The sequence below is a fragment of the Malus sylvestris genome, chromosome 2, assembly GCF_916048215.2.
Source record: "Malus sylvestris chromosome 2, drMalSylv7.2, whole genome shotgun sequence".
Classification (NCBI taxonomy): Eukaryota; Viridiplantae; Streptophyta; class Magnoliopsida; order Rosales; family Rosaceae; genus Malus; species Malus sylvestris.
In genome coordinates, this window is record NC_062261.1 from 13126128 (window position 1) to 13144401 (window position 18274).

The 18274-nt window shown below is 40.0% G+C and overlaps 3 protein-coding genes across 4 annotated transcripts in view; 2 read left to right on the forward strand and 1 right to left on the reverse strand.

Annotated features, from left to right (window-relative positions):
* LOC126613946 (probable disease resistance protein At5g66900) overlaps nt 1–18274 on the forward strand; it is a 52258-nt gene that overhangs the window by 23655 nt on the left and 10329 nt on the right. The window lies entirely within an intron of this gene.
* Nucleotides 11–2257, forward strand: LOC126613956 (uncharacterized). The gene is made up of 2 exons (XM_050281591.1): nt 11–1785; nt 2145–2257. The coding sequence occupies exons 1-2, from the start codon at nt 756–758 to the stop codon at nt 2183–2185; spliced, it is 1071 nt and encodes a 356-aa protein (XP_050137548.1). The 5' UTR covers nt 11–755; the 3' UTR covers nt 2186–2257.
* LOC126613963 (uncharacterized) lies at nt 2395–3482 on the reverse strand. The gene has a single exon (XM_050281595.1). The coding sequence runs from the start codon at nt 2937–2939 to the stop codon at nt 2448–2450; it is 492 nt and encodes a 163-aa protein (XP_050137552.1). The 5' UTR covers nt 2940–3482; the 3' UTR covers nt 2395–2447.

The following is an 18274-nucleotide window of genomic DNA, read 5'->3' on the forward strand; positions in this document are numbered from 1 at the left end:
GATGGTGATTTCGTTCCCTTTTCCTCTGTTATTTGGTGCGATATAGCTGTACAGTTTTGCAGTTCTTGATGTTTGTGATTTTTTTTTCTGAAATTGATGAATGTTTGAAGGCCGATGCCGTACCGTAAATCATTACTATTTTGTTGATTGTTGAGATGTTCCGAGGCCGATGCCAAGAATGAAGTGTTATGATTTTCTTGATTCTTTGATGAAGGCCGATGCCATGTATTTGATTCTTGAAGATTTATAGATTGTTATAGTTTGGAAATTGATTTGTTGGTGGTTTCTTCATTAGTGCTCTGGTTTTTTGGGCGAAATTTGGCTACTTTTTCATCTGGGTTTTTCTTGCTGTGGTGCAATTTTCTCTGGGTATAGGTTGATATCTTGCTTTGATCTTTTGGGAAAATCTTACTGCTAGTAATCATGTCGACTTCTGTAAAGATTGAGAGTTTGTTGGGAATGCTCACTATTAAGCTCAATGATGAAAACTTTATCAAATGGAGTTTTCAATTTTGTTCTGTGCTTCGTGGATACGATCTTCTTGATCATTTCACAGGTGAATCGGTTTGTCCTCCCAAGTTTGTTCTTATTCCTGATCTTGGTGTTACGAACGAAATTAGTATTATAAAGAATGGGTTAAGAAAGATATGGCATTGCTTAGTCTTTTAATTGCTACATTAAGTGATGATGCGATTGAGCATGTAGTGGGATGTAAGACTTAATATGAGGCCTGGACAGCTTTGCAAGATCGCTATATGTCTGTTTCTAAAGCTAGTGTGAACCATTTGAAAGCTGAATTACACACTATGCAGAAGGGTGGTGATTCTATTGATAAATACTTGCTGAGATTAAAGGGTATTAAGGATCAACTACAAGCAGCTGGTGAAAAGGTTTGTGATAATGATCTTATAATTGCTGCTCTTACTGGTTTACCTCCTGACTATGATATGATTCGAACTGTCATATTGGCAAGGGAAAGTCCTATTACATTTAAGGAATTCCGAGCACAGTTGATTGGTGCAGAAAAGAATATTGAAAGTAGAGTTCAATCTTTAGTTCACAGTATGGCTGCCATGTATGTAAATGGTCATTCTCCACTTGGTGTTGGTATGAATTCTTCCAGTTCATCAGATTCATATGTGATTGGTTCTGCTCCAGCTTCTCCGAGCTTTGGTTATGGTTTTACTGGTTCTAATTCCCAGACTTTGTCTCAATCATCTTCTCAAGGAGGATATCAGTCAAATGGTAATGGTCCTATTGCTGGAAATGGTTTTTCATCCAATTCTAATAATGGTGGTAATCAAGGGCAGAGATATTTTTGTATTAGCTCTAACTCATACAGGCCTAAAGGAAATGGGGGTTATAAGCATAGGTTCAATGGATCTAACAGAGGTAATTCTTGGCAATCCTGGTCAGGAAACACTTCGAATAGATTTGATGCGATTCCAGAGTGTCAAATTTGCTCCAGAAAAGGTCATGTTGCAGTTACATGTTTGTACAGAAATGATAATGGACAGCCAATACAAGAGTGTCACATTTGTGGTAAGAAATGGCATATTACTCTCAATTGCAGGCATAGAAGTAACTATGCATATCAAGGCACTCCACCTCCAGCTTCTTTATCTGCCAATTATGCCAATCAAGGGTTTCATCCTCAAAATCCATCTTATGTTCCATTATTTCCCACTGCATCACAGTATATCTCTGCAAGCAATTTCCCTCAATTTACTCAGTATTCAACTCAGAATCTTGCAGTTCCATATTCATCTCAAATCATGCCTCAGGGTAATTTGACTTCTCCTCAACCTTTCTTTCCAGCAATGACAGCTCAGAATTCTAATGAGTCTGCAGGAGGTGACTCGTGGATTGTAGACACAGGAGCATCTCATCACATGAGTCCTGATGTAACTGTCTTAACTCGAGCTGCTCCCTAAGAAGGCACTGAGAAGATTGTTGTAGGCAATGGTGAAGGTCTGGACGTTAAACACATTGGTCATGGCACTTTGCAAACTCAATCTCATATGTTACATCTCAAAAACATACTACATGTCCCTATGTTAACTGTTAACTTACTTTCTGTCAAGAAGTTTTGTGCCGATAATCACAGTTGGTTTATTTGTGATGAATCACAGTTTTTTGTGCAGGACAAGGCAACATGGGTGCTTCTACATCATGGAAAGAGTAGCAATAATGAACTATTCAAGATTCCAGTCCATGTTTTTCCAACAGTGATGAGCTTAGGTGCTATTTCTCCAGCTTCTGGTTTCTTGGGACATGCAGTAAAATCATCTTTGTGGCATCAGAGATTGGGTCATCCATCCAATGACATTTTAGCTACTATGCTTAAGCATTCTAATATTTCTTGTACTACTGATGATAATGCTAGTATCTGTTCACATTGTATACAACAACAACAACAACAACAACAACAACAAAGCCTTTTCCCACTAAGTGGGGTCGGCTACATGAATCCTAGAACGCCATTGCGCTCGGTTTTGTGTCATGTCCTCCGTTAGATCCAAGTACTCTAAGTCTTTTCTTAGGGTCTCTTCCAAAGTTTTCCTAGGTCTTCCTTTACCCCTTCGGCCCCGAACCTCTGTTCCGTAGTCACATCTTCGAACCGGAGCGTCAGTAGGCCTTCTTTGTACATGTCCAAACCACCGTAACCGATTTTCTCTCATCTTTCCTTCAACTTCGGCTACTCCTACTTTACCTCGGATATCCTCATTCACAATTTTATCCTTTCTCGTGTGCCCACACATCCCACGAAGCATCCTTATCTCCGCTACACCCATTTTGTGTACGTGTTGATGCTTCACCGCCCAACATTCTGTGCCATACAACATCGATGGCCTTATTGCCGTCCTATAAAATTTTCCCTTGAGCTTCAGTGACCTACGACGGTCACACAACACGCCGGATGCACTCTTACACTTCATCCATCCAGCTTGTATTCTATGGTTGAGATCTCCATCTAATTCTCCGTTCTCTTGCAAGATAGATCCTAGGTAGCGAAAACGGTCGCTTTTTGTGATCTTCGCTAGATTGCTCCGGTCATTAGTGTGGATAAGTATATAAATGGATAGAGATAGGAAAGCAAACACCAGATGTACGTGGTTCACCCATATTGGCTATGTCCACGAAATAGAGGAGTTCTCATTAATTGTGAAGGGTTTACACAAGTACATAGGTTCAAGCTCTCTTTTAGTGAGTACAAGTGAATGATTTAATACAAATGACATTAGGAAATATTGTGGGAGAATGATCTCGTAATCACGAAACTTCTAAGTTCCGGAGTGTGGTATCATCTTGACTTGCCTTATCTGTCTCGTAGGTAGATGTGGCATCTTCTCTGGAAGTACTCTTCCTCCATCCAGGGGTGGTATCTTTAACTGATGGAGATGCACAAGGTAATGTATCAATTTCACTTGAAGCTTACTTGTAGTTTCAGGATTGGTCAAGCGCGATACCAACCATGTAGTAGGAGTCCTCCAAGTCGCCGAGCTAGGGGATCTGCTGAAAAATGTGACAGACAAGGTAAACAATCAGAGCTCCAAGCAATCAGTCCCAGATCAGAACTTTGATTTCGAGTTCCGGCTGATTGTTCACATTCTCCCTATCTTGCAGGCAGCATGAAGGATAAAAAGAAGAAAAATGAGAAGAGATGATATGAGATACTTTTGCTTTTGAAGAAGTAACTTTCCACAGGCTTATTCTTGAACTGGGTTTGAGGGTTTTCTGGTTTCCTCCGGAGTATAAGGCCGACTGAAGAATTTGAGGGTCAAAACAAGTCCATCAAATCTATAGTACGTTCGACCCTGTTGATATGAGATACTTTTGCTTTTGACAGAGTAGTGGATGTATCGGCACGTGTGCTGTTACGCTTGTCTCCACATGCTTCCTTGTATCCTTCTCACTTGCCCTATATGTTCCTCAGGCAGATGCGGTATCTTCCCTGGAAGCATAAGATGTTGAAGATGAGTACTCGAGAGCAATGCCAGGTAAGTAATCAAGTAAGGGGTTCCAGGCAGTCAGTTCCTGACTGGAAGCTTGATTCCAAGTGTTGACTGATTGCTCTCTTTCTCCTTGTCTTGCAGGTAAGAACAAGGCCAAAGGAAAAGACAGGGAAAAAACATGATATGGGATACTCTTGCTTTTAACCCTGATGATATGAGATATTCTTGCTCTAGTGTAGCTTGTTTGCAGAGGTATTATCGGGGGGAAAGAAAGCTGAATATTTCGAAAGGCTTCTTTGGGAGTGCCCTCTCAGATATGAGGAAGGGTTGAGCATTTTTGCAGGTCTGCCTGTCTGTTGGGGATGGAGGTCAACATATATAGGAGTCTCCCTAACAACAAGTAGTAATGCTATTCCTTTACCCTGCTTGGTCATAACACGGTAGTGGGAGCTGCCAGCTTCACATGTTTTAACTCTGTCAGAGCACTTTGAAAAAGTGGTATGTGGTATCTGGAAAGCTGATGTTGCGTGTAAAGATTACAGACAAGCTTTATCCAAGGAGATCCGGCTCTTGAAGTTGGGAAAGTGGTACCTCTTCGGTTTTCGAACAAGCAATCCTGTCGGAGATCTGGCTCTCGAGATTCGGAGAACGATGCCTTTTCGATTTTTGAGAAAGCAATCCTGCTAGGGGTCTGGCTCTCGAGATTCGGAGAGCGATGTCTCTTCGATTTTTGAGAAAGTAATCATGTTGGGAGTCTGGCTTTCGAGATTCGGAGGGCTGTGCCTCTTCGATTTTGGAGCAAACAATCTTGTTGGGAGTGTTTTCTCGAGTGTGAGAAAAGGTTGGGCATGTTTGCTAGTCTATCTTACCACGAAGCACAGAGGTTGACACACATGGACTTGCCAATTATCCAGCAGTGGTACTGTTCCTTTACCCTTGTGGGTAATAATATGGTAGCTAGACCTTCAAAATTTATGTGTCTAAACTTTGTTAGTGCTGTTTCTTTGCTATTCTTTTACCCTTCTTGGTCAGAGCGGTGTAGTGGGAGCCGCAAGCTTCATGTGTCTCAACTTTGTCAGAGAACTTTGGCAAAGTTATCTGTGGTACCCATGAGCTAATGTTGCGTGTGGGAAGTGGGTGATTGAATAGTAAGATTCATGTGCTTTCTACTTCACCAGAAATCTTCGACATAATGCCCATAATTTCCGCAAAGCTGACATGTGCTGACAAGGCTGGAAAAGTAGGTGCCTCTTCGATTTCTGAGATCGGCCTTCGTGGTCTCTGAGCAGCCCAGCTTTTGAGAAAGCAAACGCCTCTTCGATTTCTGAGATCGGCCTTCGTGGTCTTTGAGCAGCCCAACTTTTGAGAAAGCAAACGTCTCGTGGTCTCTGAGCAGCCCAGCTTTTGAGAAAGCAAACGCCTCTTCGATTTCTGAAGCTCCGTCGAGTGCAGATTTTTATAGAGGCTGGCATTAAGTTCCAAAGCACACTTGAATCTCCACCAGTAGAAGCTCCATTCTTGCACTTCTAAGATCTTGATTTGTCCGACCTCTTCTCTCTTCAACACCTTTGAAAATGTCTGGCCCCTCCGACCGTCGTTTTGACTTGAACCCTGTTGAAGAGGCAGCCACGCCTTCTCCAGACAACATATGGCGCCCATCATTCGTCTCCCCTACTGGTCCTCTTACCATTGGGGATTCCGTGATGAAGAATGATATGACCGCTGCGGTAGTGGCCAGGAACCTTCTCACTCCCAAAGATAACAGACTACTTTCCAAACGGTCTGATGAGTTGGCTGTTAAGGATTCTCTGGCTCTCAGTGTTCAGTGTGCAGGTTATGTGTCTAACATGACCCAATGCCTATTTGCTCGAACCCGCCAAGTTGAATCATTGGCGGCTGAAGTAATGAGTCTCAAACAGGAGATTAGAGGGCTCAAGCATGAGAATAAACAGTTGCACCGGCTCGCACATGACTATGCTACAAACATGAAGAGGAAGCTTGACCAGATGAAGGAATCTGATGGTCAGGTTTTATTTGATCATCAGAGATTTGTGGGTTTGTTCCAAAGGCATTTATTGCCTTCGTCTTCTGGGGCTGTACCGCGTAATGAAGCTCCAAATGATCAACCTCTGCTGCCTCCTCCTTCTAGGGTTCTGTCCAGTACTGAGGCTCCAAATGATCCCCCTCAAGTGCCTGCTCTTTCTGGGGCTCTACCGACTGCTGAGACTTCTCCTAAGCAACCTTTGTGAAGGCTCCCTCTTGTTTGTTTATTTTGACTCATGTATATCTACATATTTGTGACTTATCGGGGATATTAATAAATAGCTTTCCTTCATTTCAACGTATTGTGTTAAATACACCAAAGCCTTCTTCGCTAAGTTCTCTAAATTTTCTTTTGTTGAAGCTTGTATGTTGAAGCTTTGTGAGTGGAGCATGTAGGTTGAGGTAGTATTCCCTTAATTTCCCGAGTGAGGAAAACTTCTCAGTTGGAGACTTGGAAAATCCAAGTCATTGAGTGGGATCGGCTATATGAATCTTTGAACGCCATTGTGCTCGGTCCCATGTCATGTCCTCCGTTAGATCCAAGTACTCTAAGTCTTTTCTTAGAGTCTCTTCCAAAGTTTTCCTAGGTCTTCCTCTACCCCTTCGGCCCTGAACCTCTGTCCCATAGTCGCATCTTCTAATCGGAGCGTCAATAGGCCTTCTTTGCATATGTCCAAACCACCGTAACTGATTTTCTCTCATCTTTCCTTCAATTTCGGCTACTCCTACTTTACCCCGGATATCCTCATTCCTAATCTTATCCTTTCTTGTGTGCCCACACATCCAACGAAGCATCCTCATCTCCGCTACACCCATTTTGTGTACGTGTTGATGCTTCACCACCCAACATTCTGTGCCATACAGCATCGCCGGCCTTATTGCCGTCCTATAAAATTTTCCCTTGAGCTTCAGTGGCATACGGCGGTCACACAACACGCCGGATGCACTCTTCCACTTCATCCATCCAGCTTGTATTCTATGGTTGAGATCTCCATCTAATTCTCCGTTCTTTTGCAAGATAGATCATAGGTAACGAAAACGATCGCTCTTTGGTATTTCTTGATCTCTGATCCTCACCCCTAACTCGTTTTGGCTTCCATTTGCACTGAACTTGCACTCCATATATTCTGTCTTTGATCGGCTTAAGCGAAGACCTTTAGATTCTAACACTTCTCTCCGAAGGTTAAGCTTTGCATTTACCCCTTCCTGAGTTTCATCTATCAACACTATATCGTCTGCGAAAAGCATACACCAAGGAATATCATCTTGAATATGTCCTGTTAACTCATCCATTACCAACGCAAAAAGGTAAGGACTTAAGGATGAGCCTTGATGTAATCCTACAGTTATGGGAAAGCTTTCGGTTTGTCCTTCATGAGTTCTTACGGCAGTCTTTGCTCCTTCATACATATCCTTTATAGCTTGGATATATGCTACTCGTACTCCTTTCTTCTCTAAAGTCCTCCAAAGAATGTCTCTTGGGACCCTATCATACGTTTTTTCCAAATCTATAAAGACCATGTGTAAATCCTTTTTCCCATCTCTATATCTTTCCATCAATCTTCGTAAGAGATAGATTGCCTCCATGGTTGAGCGCCCTGGCATGAACCCGAATCGGTTGTCCGAAACCGGTGTCTCTTGCCTCAATCTATGCTCAATGACTCTCTCCCAGAGCTTCATTGTATGACTCATTAGCTTAATACCCCTATAGTTCATACAATTTTGTACGTCGCCCTTATTCTTGTAGATAGGCACCAAAGTGCTCGTTCGCCACTCATTTGGCATCTTCTTCGTTTTCAAAATCCTATTGAAAAGGTCAGTGAGCCATGTTATACCTGTCTCTCCCAAAACTTTCCACACTTCGATTGGTATATCGTCTGGGCCTACTACTTTTCTATGCTTCATCTTCTTCAAAGCTACAACCACTTCTTCCTTCCGGATTCGACGATAAAAAGAGTAGTTTCTACACTCTTCTGAGTTACTCAACTCCCCTAAAGAAGCACTCCTTTTCTGTCCTTCATTGAAAAGATTATGAAAATAACCTCTCCATCTATCTTTAACCGCGTTCTCTGTAGCAAGAACCTTTCCATCCTCATCCTTGATGCACCTCACTTGGTTTAGGTCCCTTGTCTTCTTTTCCCTTGCTCTAGCTAGTTTATAGATATCCAACTCTCCTTCTTTGGTATCTAGTCGCTTATACATATCGTCAAAAGCCGCTAACTTAGCTTTTCTCACAGCTTTCTTCGCCTCTTGCTTCGCTTTTCTATACCTTTCACCATTTTCATCGGTCCTATCCTTGTATAAGGCTTTACAACATTCCTTCTTAGCCTTCACCTTTGTTTGTACCTCCTCATTCCACCACCAAGATTCCTTTTGGTGTGTGGCAAAGCCCTTGGACTCTCCTAATACCTCTTTTGCTACTTTTCGGATACAACTAGCAATGGAATCCCACATTTGGCTAGCTTCCCCCTCTCTATCCCACACACACTGGGTGATTACTTTCTCTTTGAAAATGACTTGTTTTTCTTCTTTTAGATTCCACCATCTAGTCATTGGGCACTTCCAAGTCTTGTTCTTTTTTCTCACTCTTTTGATATGTACATCCATCACCAACAAGCGATGTTGATTAGCCACGCTCTCTCCTGGTATAACTTTGCAATCCTTACAAGTTATACGATCCCCTTTCCTCATTAGAAGAAAATCTATTTGTGTTTTTTACGACCCACTCTTGTAGGTGATCACATGTTCTTCTCTCTTCTTAAAGAAGGTGTTGGCTAAGAAGAGATCATATGTCATTGCAAAATCCAAGATAGCTTCCCCATCCTCGTTTCTCTCCCCAAAACCATGGCCACCATGAAAACCTCCATAGTTGCCTGTCTCCCTGCCCACGTGTCCATTTAAATCTCCTCCAATAAATAACTTCTCCGTCTGAGCAATTCCTTGCACCAAGTCTCCAAGGTCTTCCCAAAATTTCTCCTTCGAACTCATATCCAACCCTATTTGAGGTGCGTACGCACTAATCACATTGATAAGTTCTTGTCCTATTACAATCTTGATTGCCATGATTCTATCTCCTACCCTCTTGACATCTACAACATCTTGTGTCAATGTCTTGTCCACGATGATGCCAACACCGTTTCTCGTTCTATTTGTGCTCGAGTACCAAAGTTTAAACCCTGAGTTTTCTAGATCCTTTGCCTTAAGACCAACCCACTTAGTTTCTTGTAGGCACATAATATTTATCCTTCTCCTCACCATAACTTCCACTACTTCCATAGATTTTCCCGTTAAGGTTCCTATATTCCACATTCCTAAACGCATTATACTCTCCTGAACTCTACCCTTCTGTCCTAGCTTCTTCACCCTCCCCCGTCCAATGGAATCAAAGTACTTCTTTTGTGTGTCCCGTGTAAAGTTGATAGGTGCATATGCTCCCAAACAACTTTGAGTGGAGTCGTTCGAAAAGAAGTTTCTATGGCCTCCTTGCTCATTTAACACTGCATCCGGGTGCCTATGGAGATACAGCGACCCTTGCTCACTTATCACTGTGCTCGGGCCACACAGCGCGCCACTTACGGGTGACGCCCTAGCTTTAGCGCGATTTCGTTCTGAATTCATTTTCATAAGGATTCGACGTAATTGTGGAGTGCCGGCTGTCGACTACCTGACGCCCTCCCCCTCCTCCTTTACCCGGGCTTGGGACCGGCAATGTAAGATAAACTTACATAGGCGGAGTTTGTTCACATTGTATAAGTGGGAAAATGAGCAGATTACCTTTCTTAGACAAGATAGATAAAGTTGATATCCCATTTTACAAAATTCATAGTGATGTTTGGGACCATCTCCTACTATTTCTCTGGAAGGCTATAGATACTATGTGTCCTTTATAGATGAAGCCACTAGGTTTGTATGGATATTCCCGTTAATAAATAAAGTTGAAGTTTTTGGTACATTTCTCAAATTTTGTGCGTATGTTGACAATCAGTTTCATGCTAGAATTAAGATCTTACAAACTGATGGTGGTGGTGAGTTTATGAGCAATGTGTTTAAGACTTATCTGGATAATAATGGAATATTGCATCATATATCTTGTCCCTATACACCTCAGCAGAATGGATTGGCCGAAAGGAAACATCGGCATCTCATTGAAACAGCAATTACTCTTTTATCTGTTGCTAAGCTTCCACAAAAGTTTTGGTTTTATGCGGTTGCACATGCTGTCTTTCTCATCAATCGAATGTCATGTAAGATACTCAAGATGGACTCTCCGTTTAGTAAGTTGTTTGGTCAGCAACTTCAGTTGGGATCATTGAGAGTATTTGGATCTGCCATTTATCCTTACTTGAGGCCCTATAATATTCATAAGTTACAACCTAGGTCAACACAATGTGTATTTCTAGGTTATTCTTTCGGATATAAGGGTGCTCTTTGCTATAATATAGTGACTGGCAAGGTGATTATTTCAAGGCATGTATTATATGATGAAAATTGTTTTCCTTATAAGGATTTAGAGCCTATCAAGAGTTCTATTTAGTCTCAGTCTCCTGATATACAGAGTTCAAGGCCTATAATTGTTACACTGCCTTTTCCAGCATCTATACCTCACACTGAATCTTCACATCAGTTCAATAGTCCTGGAGTGCATCACTCATCTATATCAACCTTAGCTACTGTTAGTTCTCACAGGTTATCATCATCATCTCAGGACTCTGGATCTAACGCTACACATAGTTCAAATGCTACTCTTTCCAATTCTACCCTAATGTTGCCTGTCCTCCAATCCAGCCAGCTTCAGGTTGTTTTACCAAGTCTTGCTTCTCCAATTGCAATTCCTTCACAATCTGATTCTCTACCACAGGGCATTCAAACTAGATTGAAAACTGGTACAATTTCAAGACAGGATTATTCCGCTCTCACTGCCAATTTTCCTGAAGTGCAGTCCTTAACTTTAAGTGAAGATAGTCCTTTTTCTGGAGGGTTTACATTTGTTGCTGATATTGTTGATGCTTCAGAACCTACAACATTTAAACAAGCTTCTCCGATTCCTCAATGGCAGGTTGCCATGCAAGAAGAATTTGACGCACTACAAACTCAAGGTACTTGGGTTCTTATCCTTTCTTCTTCTAGTAAAAATGTTATAGGCAGTAAGTGGGTCTATAAAATTAAAAGGAATTCTGATGGTACAATATCTCGATACAAGGCTAGGCTTGTTGCTCAAGGCTTTAGTCAACAGAAATGTTTGGACTACACAGAGACTTTTAGTCCAGTGGTTAGGCACACCACTGTGCGCTTGATCTTAGCTTTAGCTGCAACACATAAATGGGATCTTAGGCAGCTGGATGTAAAAAATGCATTCCTTCACGGCGACTTGCAAGAGGAGGTTTATATGAAACAGCCTAGAGGTTTTGTGCATCCTGATTACCCTACACATGTTTGTAAGTTAGTAAAGTCTTTATATGGGCTTAAACAAGCCCCTCGGGCTTGGAATGATAAATTCACCAGTTACTTGCAAGCAGTGGGGTTTCAAGCATCACTCTCAGATTCCAGTTTGTTTGTGAAGAATAGTGGTGATGATGTGGTCATTCTTTTGCTGTATGTTGATGATATAATCATCACATGATCTAGCTCTACACTGGTTCAATCTGTGATAAACACTTTAGGTGCAGTCTTTGATCTCAAAGACATGGGAAAATTGGCCTATTTTTTGGGACTTCAAGTGGAATACAAGGCTAATGGTGATATATTTGTTAACCAAGCCAAGTATGTTAAGGATCTTATACATAAGGCTGGGATGGATGATTGCAAGCCTTGTGCAACACCTTGCAAACCTCACAATCAAGTTCTTACTACTGAGGGTACTCTTCTTTCTGATCCAACACACTATAGAAGTTTGGTTGGAGCATTGCAATATCTAATCTTCACTAGGCCCGATATTGCATTTGCTGTTAATACTATTTGTCAATATATGAACTCACCAACAGATGTTCATTTTGGTATGGTTAAACGTATTTTACGATTTCTGCAAGGGACTCTCCGTTGTGGTCTTACATATACATCAGGGATTTCCATGGCATTGTCTGCATTCAGTGATTCAGACTGGGCTGCCGATCTCAACACTCGACGGTCTATCACAGGATATGTTGTTTATTTGGGGGAAAATCCAATATCTTGGCAATCAAAGAAGCAAGCTTCTGTTTCAAGGAGTTCTACCGAGGCAGAGTATAGGGCTCTTGCACATACAGCTGCTGATATAGCATGGATCAGGCTCATTCTTCGAGATGTCCACCAGTTCCTGTCTTCACCTCCCTTAATTCATTGTGATAATCAGTCGGCCATAGCACTTAGCTTGAATCCAGTTCAGCATTCTCGGATCAAACATTTGGAAACTGACTTCCATTTTGTTCGAGAGAGGGTACAGAAGGGTGACTTGGTGATTCAATATGTTTCAACAAAAGATCAGGTTGCTGATGTTCTCACGAAAGGTCTTCATGGTCCTGATTTCCTTCACCATTGTTTCAATCTTAAGCTTGCCTATCCCAGCTAAGATTGAGGGGGGTATTGGATATATATGCCAGGTGTATTGGATATTATGATAGGTGTATTGAATGTATGCTAGGTCATTAAAGACTGCCACATCAGCAGCAGCTTAGGACATAGACCATTGTTTGGTGAACCGCCTATATAGAGTAATAGCTGCTTGTATTAGATAAGTTTGGTTGTAATAATAGTTTTTGAGATATCAGAAATACATCTTTCTTCTCCTCTAAGCTTCTTCGTGCTTTTCAATTCTGCAATTCTTTCATGAAGGTTAAGACAAAGCAGCTTTGCAATTTGCTTGGTAGGTCAATAAGGTAGGTAAAAGTAATAGTCACTGGATTCAACTAAGAAATTCATAGCTTCCTATTGAAGCAAAATCGGATTCTTCCTTATATCAAGAGCATTTTATTTGGTTTTTTTTCATACTGCTATGTTCTTCTCTTGTCCTCAAGTTTTGATTGAAACGATTACAAGTTAGTTGCGAATTTTTCGGTGTCGGGTTTTGCTTAAGAGCAGCAAGAATAGGAAGAGTTGGGGACCTTTTTGCAGGTGCTGTTGTAGGAAATGGTTTACCGAGCTGTATGAGGTTGTTAAGGATGGAATTGGATCCCATTCGGATACACTTTGTGGGAATTTTAGAGATCCCCACATCTTAATCATTCATCGTGTATCGTGCGATCAACAATCATTCAACTTTTTTTATTTAAAATTAAACACAAATAGAATCTGACGAAAACTGGCTGCACGATATACGATGAATGGTTAAGATGTGGAGATCCTATGTGGGGATCCCTAGGATCCCCACAAAGTGGATTCGGAAAGGATCCCTTTCCGTTAAGGATGTCAAGGACAAGACTGTGATGTTTGCAGAGCTCCTCGTAGCTCCAAATTACTAGTTTTAGTCCCTGGTGTTCCTTCCATGACAATTTATAAATAGGTCCCACATTTATCACATCAATTTTGCGAAGGGCTAGATAGTCAGAGTGACTGAAAACATAAATTGATGAGATCCAAAAACCTCTTGGTACAATGTGAGAAATTAGAAACTCGTGACCCATTTTGAAACTCATTTTAAACCTAATGGGTGTAAAATGTAGTTAGTCCTAAAGTTAACATACTATAATTTATATGAAAGTATGGAACATGAAAAAACTGACATGAAACGTCAACAAATATGGCATACCAAAGTAGGCTGGAATGGCACAATAATGATAAAAGAAACGCAAGTTCATAGCGCGCGGAAGTTGCTAATGCCTTAGCTTCTTTCAGTGCGGCTGCTAGTGCCTATAAGGCTATAAATGTTGGACCACTGTTATAGATTTTGTAGTTATCGCTTATACTTGTGACCTTGAGTTTCGTCCTGTTTTTCATTTTTGTTGTTTGTTTTTCTCTTCGGGGGTTTGGGTTGCGTTCCCCCGCCTATATTCTTTTATTATCGTTTTTATTATTTAATAAAATTCGGAGATAGGGGACTGGAGGATGTTGTTCTATCGGAGAATTTGCTCTTTCTAATCGCTTTGAGCGGGAAGAAAGTAGCCTACTTTGTTGTTGATGGCTAATCTTGATGTCTTGGTTCATTTTTACTGCCTTGTGCTGGTTTAGAGAGTAAAACTACTATTATAATCCGACAACCAAACCTTATATATAGTGTAGTTCGACTTGCCTGATCCATTATCATCCTTTGAGCAAAAAAAAAAAACAAATAGTCAAGTCAATGGTCCCTTTTTATTGATTTTTATTTCTTCATTTGGCAATAGGATTATTGGAGTTGGTTTATAATTCAAAACCAAGAGCATCTGCGCATTTTTTTTATAAATAAAGATCTCACATCGTTCTTCAATTTATCCATTTTCAATTCATGAGCTCTATATTCCCAGTACCTGCGCATTTTTTTAAAGAACAAAAATATAAAAGAAACCAAACACCCTCACCCTCACCCAAAAACCCCCAATTAAAAGAAAGAAAAAAGAAAAAAAAACCCTTATACGCCTATAAATATGTGGGTTATTCATGTCAAGTTCACATGATCAAATCAACTATTGTATAAAGAGCGAAAAGAAACTTACAGATTCTTGGTTGCTTTCCATGATAAAATTGGAGAGGGTGCATATTTTTATTTTATTTTTTTTAAGGAAAGAAAGAAATAGAACTAGGAGAGAGTAAGAAGTGGGAGAGACAGTGAACACCAACAGCCCCAACAGCAAAACAAAGTGGAGGTAAATTTGGGGAAAAAAAAATAGGGGGAAAGAAGAAAAAAAACAAAAGGAAACATTAGATTGATCCATATTATATATTAATTAGTAGGAAAAATAATTATGAGAATTTTAAATATAAAATAATGATAAAATATTATATTTAAGACTTATCACGTGATGAGTTTTGAGTGTATTATAGTGCCACTTAATGAAATCCAATGATAAGTCAAGCTCTACAAAAAAAATTCTCCTAAAGAACACCCGAGGCTTGTTCAAACAAAAAACTGGACAAAATAGTAAAATATGTGCATTATCCATGTGAGGAATATAAGTATTATCGAAAGAGAAATGGTATACAATCCAACAAAAAGTAGGTAAGAATTTAGAGTTTATGGGCTCACTTTTTTGGGTGCTAGCTAATGCATTAGAGAATAAATAGTCTTGGAAACCGACTTGCAAGTGCAGAAAAGAAATGGTTTGCCAATGGAAGTAAATTTATTAGTTCATCCAAATTGCTCATTGGTTCAAAACCTTCGTTTGTCTTTATGCTTTTGTTTCCTTTCGAAACTTGCCTTCACAATTTAATAGGATAAGAAACAATATTTTATAACAAAAGTACAATTCTTGTCCACCTTTTACCGGATCAGGATCCTTTCCTGAGCAAATGGAGAGGATCCTCTTGATCAGGTTTATCAGGCCGTTCAAATTTTATCTAACGACTATAATTATTATAACTTCTAGAGGAGTCCTCTATTTATAACCGTTGGATAAAATTTGAATGGTCCGATGGGCCTGATCAGAAGGATCCTCTCCATTTGCTCAGGAGAGGATCCTGATCCCCTTTTACCTGCATTGTGGTTGGTGGGTTATCTCTGTCACCATATGAAAGCTTCCCATACATGGTGATCCAGTTTCCTGGTCAATTCCAAGTCTCCCTCCACAGTCAATCGAACTTTTTTCGTTTTCCTATCTTGCTTGATCACAACAACGTAAGAGAAAATCAAACTTTGTATTGCTTGTTTTCTGAATATCTTTATTTTGAGTTCCAAATTTAAGAATGTCTCATTTTTTTCGTTATCATCCATCCAACAAAAATAAAATAAAATAAAATAAAGTCAAGTCAATGTCTCTTTTTATTGATTTTTAATTTTTCCTCCCACTTCTATTCTTTTACTAGTGTTTTTAATAATTTAACAAAATTTGGAAATTGGGGATTGGCCTGGACTATTGTTCTATTAGCTCTTTCTAATTGCTTTGAGCAAGAAGAAAGTAACCTATTTGTTGATGGCCAATCCAGATGTCTCGATTCCTTTTTGCTATCTTTTGTTGATATAGAGAGTAAAACTACTATTGTTATCCGAAAACCATACCATATATGTAGTATAGTTTGATTAGCCTAATCCATTATATATCATCTTTCCAACCAAAAAAATAAATTGAGTCAAGTCAATGGTCTCTTTTTACTGAATTTTAATTCTTCATTTGACAATATAATTATTGGAATCTCTTTTTACTGATTTTTAATTCTTCATTTGGCAATATAATTATTGGAGTTTGGTCCGTAATTCAAAATCAAGAACGTGCTTACAATTTTATACTACACTGTCATGAAGCATGCCATATGTGAATTTGACTTTGGATGATTTAGAATCTGTTATTGTTAATCTTTTTTATATTTTAATCAAATTATCTCACATTTTCAAAGTTACATTATCTGGTTTACTGGGAGTGGGGGAGCTTTTTACTGGGGCGGCCTAGGAACAGTTTTCAGTGTGCTCTACAACATCTTCAACGAGGTGAGGTGAGAAATTTTTAGTTGTGACGGAAATACGGATGGTACACCACGTGTTTTTATGTAAGTGGTGGAAATTTTAATTTTTAAGTTATTAACCTTTTAACACACATAACTCATCATTTGTGTAGGAACACGTGGTGTACCACTTCGTGTGACAGTCACATTGAAAAATCTCTTCAACTAGGTGAAAGCAAAGACGTCCATGTTCAAACCCGTCTTGGATGCTGAGCTCTATTTTGATTTCCTTTACGTTGATCATGATGACTAGTGGTAGGTCTATGAATTATTTTCGAGGAGTTAATGAGTAATGGCGTGTTTACGTAAGGGGAATAGAAAGGAGGGAATGGGAATTGCACTACTTTTAAGGGATTCCGGTGTTTACCAACACTAGGGGAATGAAAGTGTGGGTGGGACCCATCCAAAATGGGGAATCAGGTTACTGATTTTCCCGGAATTGAACTACTGAACAATAGGTGGTATTCGGACTCCCTGAGAAAGCATCCGTCTGGAATCAACTTTTTCTGCCCAATATACCCTTATCTCCTTCTTCCTTCAACCTCTGTCTCTGCTCTCTCTGACAAAGGAAGATGTAGCAGGTTTCGTGGCCTGCGGGATTATGGTTTCATGACCAAAATCAGAAGGGAAGAAGATGAGGATTTTGGAATTTCAATTTTGATCATTCGTCGGCCGCAAAGGAGACTCGACTGTGACTGGAAAGGGGAGCGGCTGGTGGTGACTGGAAAAGGGAGGCGGTTGCAGATGAAGAGAGAGGGATTTGTAGGGGAGGGAGAAAAAGCAAGGGGAGGCAACTGGTGTGACTGGAAAGGTACCTTTTCGCTGCCGTACCCGATCGTCGCACCGCTGAGGAAACTTGACTGTGAAATTTGTTGGAAGGGACTGCTGCAAAACAAAGCAATGGAAGGATACCGAGCGAGTTGAGACAAGCTGCGACCGAGTGGCTAGGTTTTTATATCTATTTTTATTTTAATTAATTGATTTTTCGGAGGTTTATTGCATTATCAATCCTAATCCAATAATATTGGTGCGTGACTAACGCTGGTTGTTATTATTATTTTTGTTTTTTTTTTTAACTTTTAATTTTTGAGTGTCGCTTTTTTTGGGTAATGGGGCAGGACAGAGGGTCTCAATAAAAAATGAAAAAAAAGAATAAAAGTTTTACTAAAGAAAAAATATACTTTCTACTATAAAAATAAAAAAATAAAAAAGTTTATGACACACCCCGATCCTAGAATCAAGGCGTGCTGGCCGTCACGTGAGTGTGACGTAGCCAAAAGTGCGACATGGAAGCAAGATATAACAGAAATATAAAGGAATTTAAACCAACCACTAAAAGTAAAAACCTACTAGCATCAAAGAGAGAGTTATAAAGTAAACACACGAATTTAGAGCGTAGGTCTAAGTGCAGTCAAGTAGGACCATAATTAAAGTACAACACCCGCAGGTGAGTCCTACATGCAGAACGTCTGTCAGAATGCCGAAAAAGACCTCGTGAGCCACCAACTGCTAACTAGAACCTGGAGGGGCGCAAAACAAAGATGAGTGGGTCAGTAAAACCAAAATTTTCCAAAACATTTCATTTAAAACATTTTTAACCCCTCACCGTAAAACCTGTATACTTTCCCAGAAAAATAGTATATAAACATATATATATACGTAAATCATCAAAACTCAGCTTACCATCTATCAACATAACATCTCAGAAAGAATATGCCATGCCATGCCAAAAT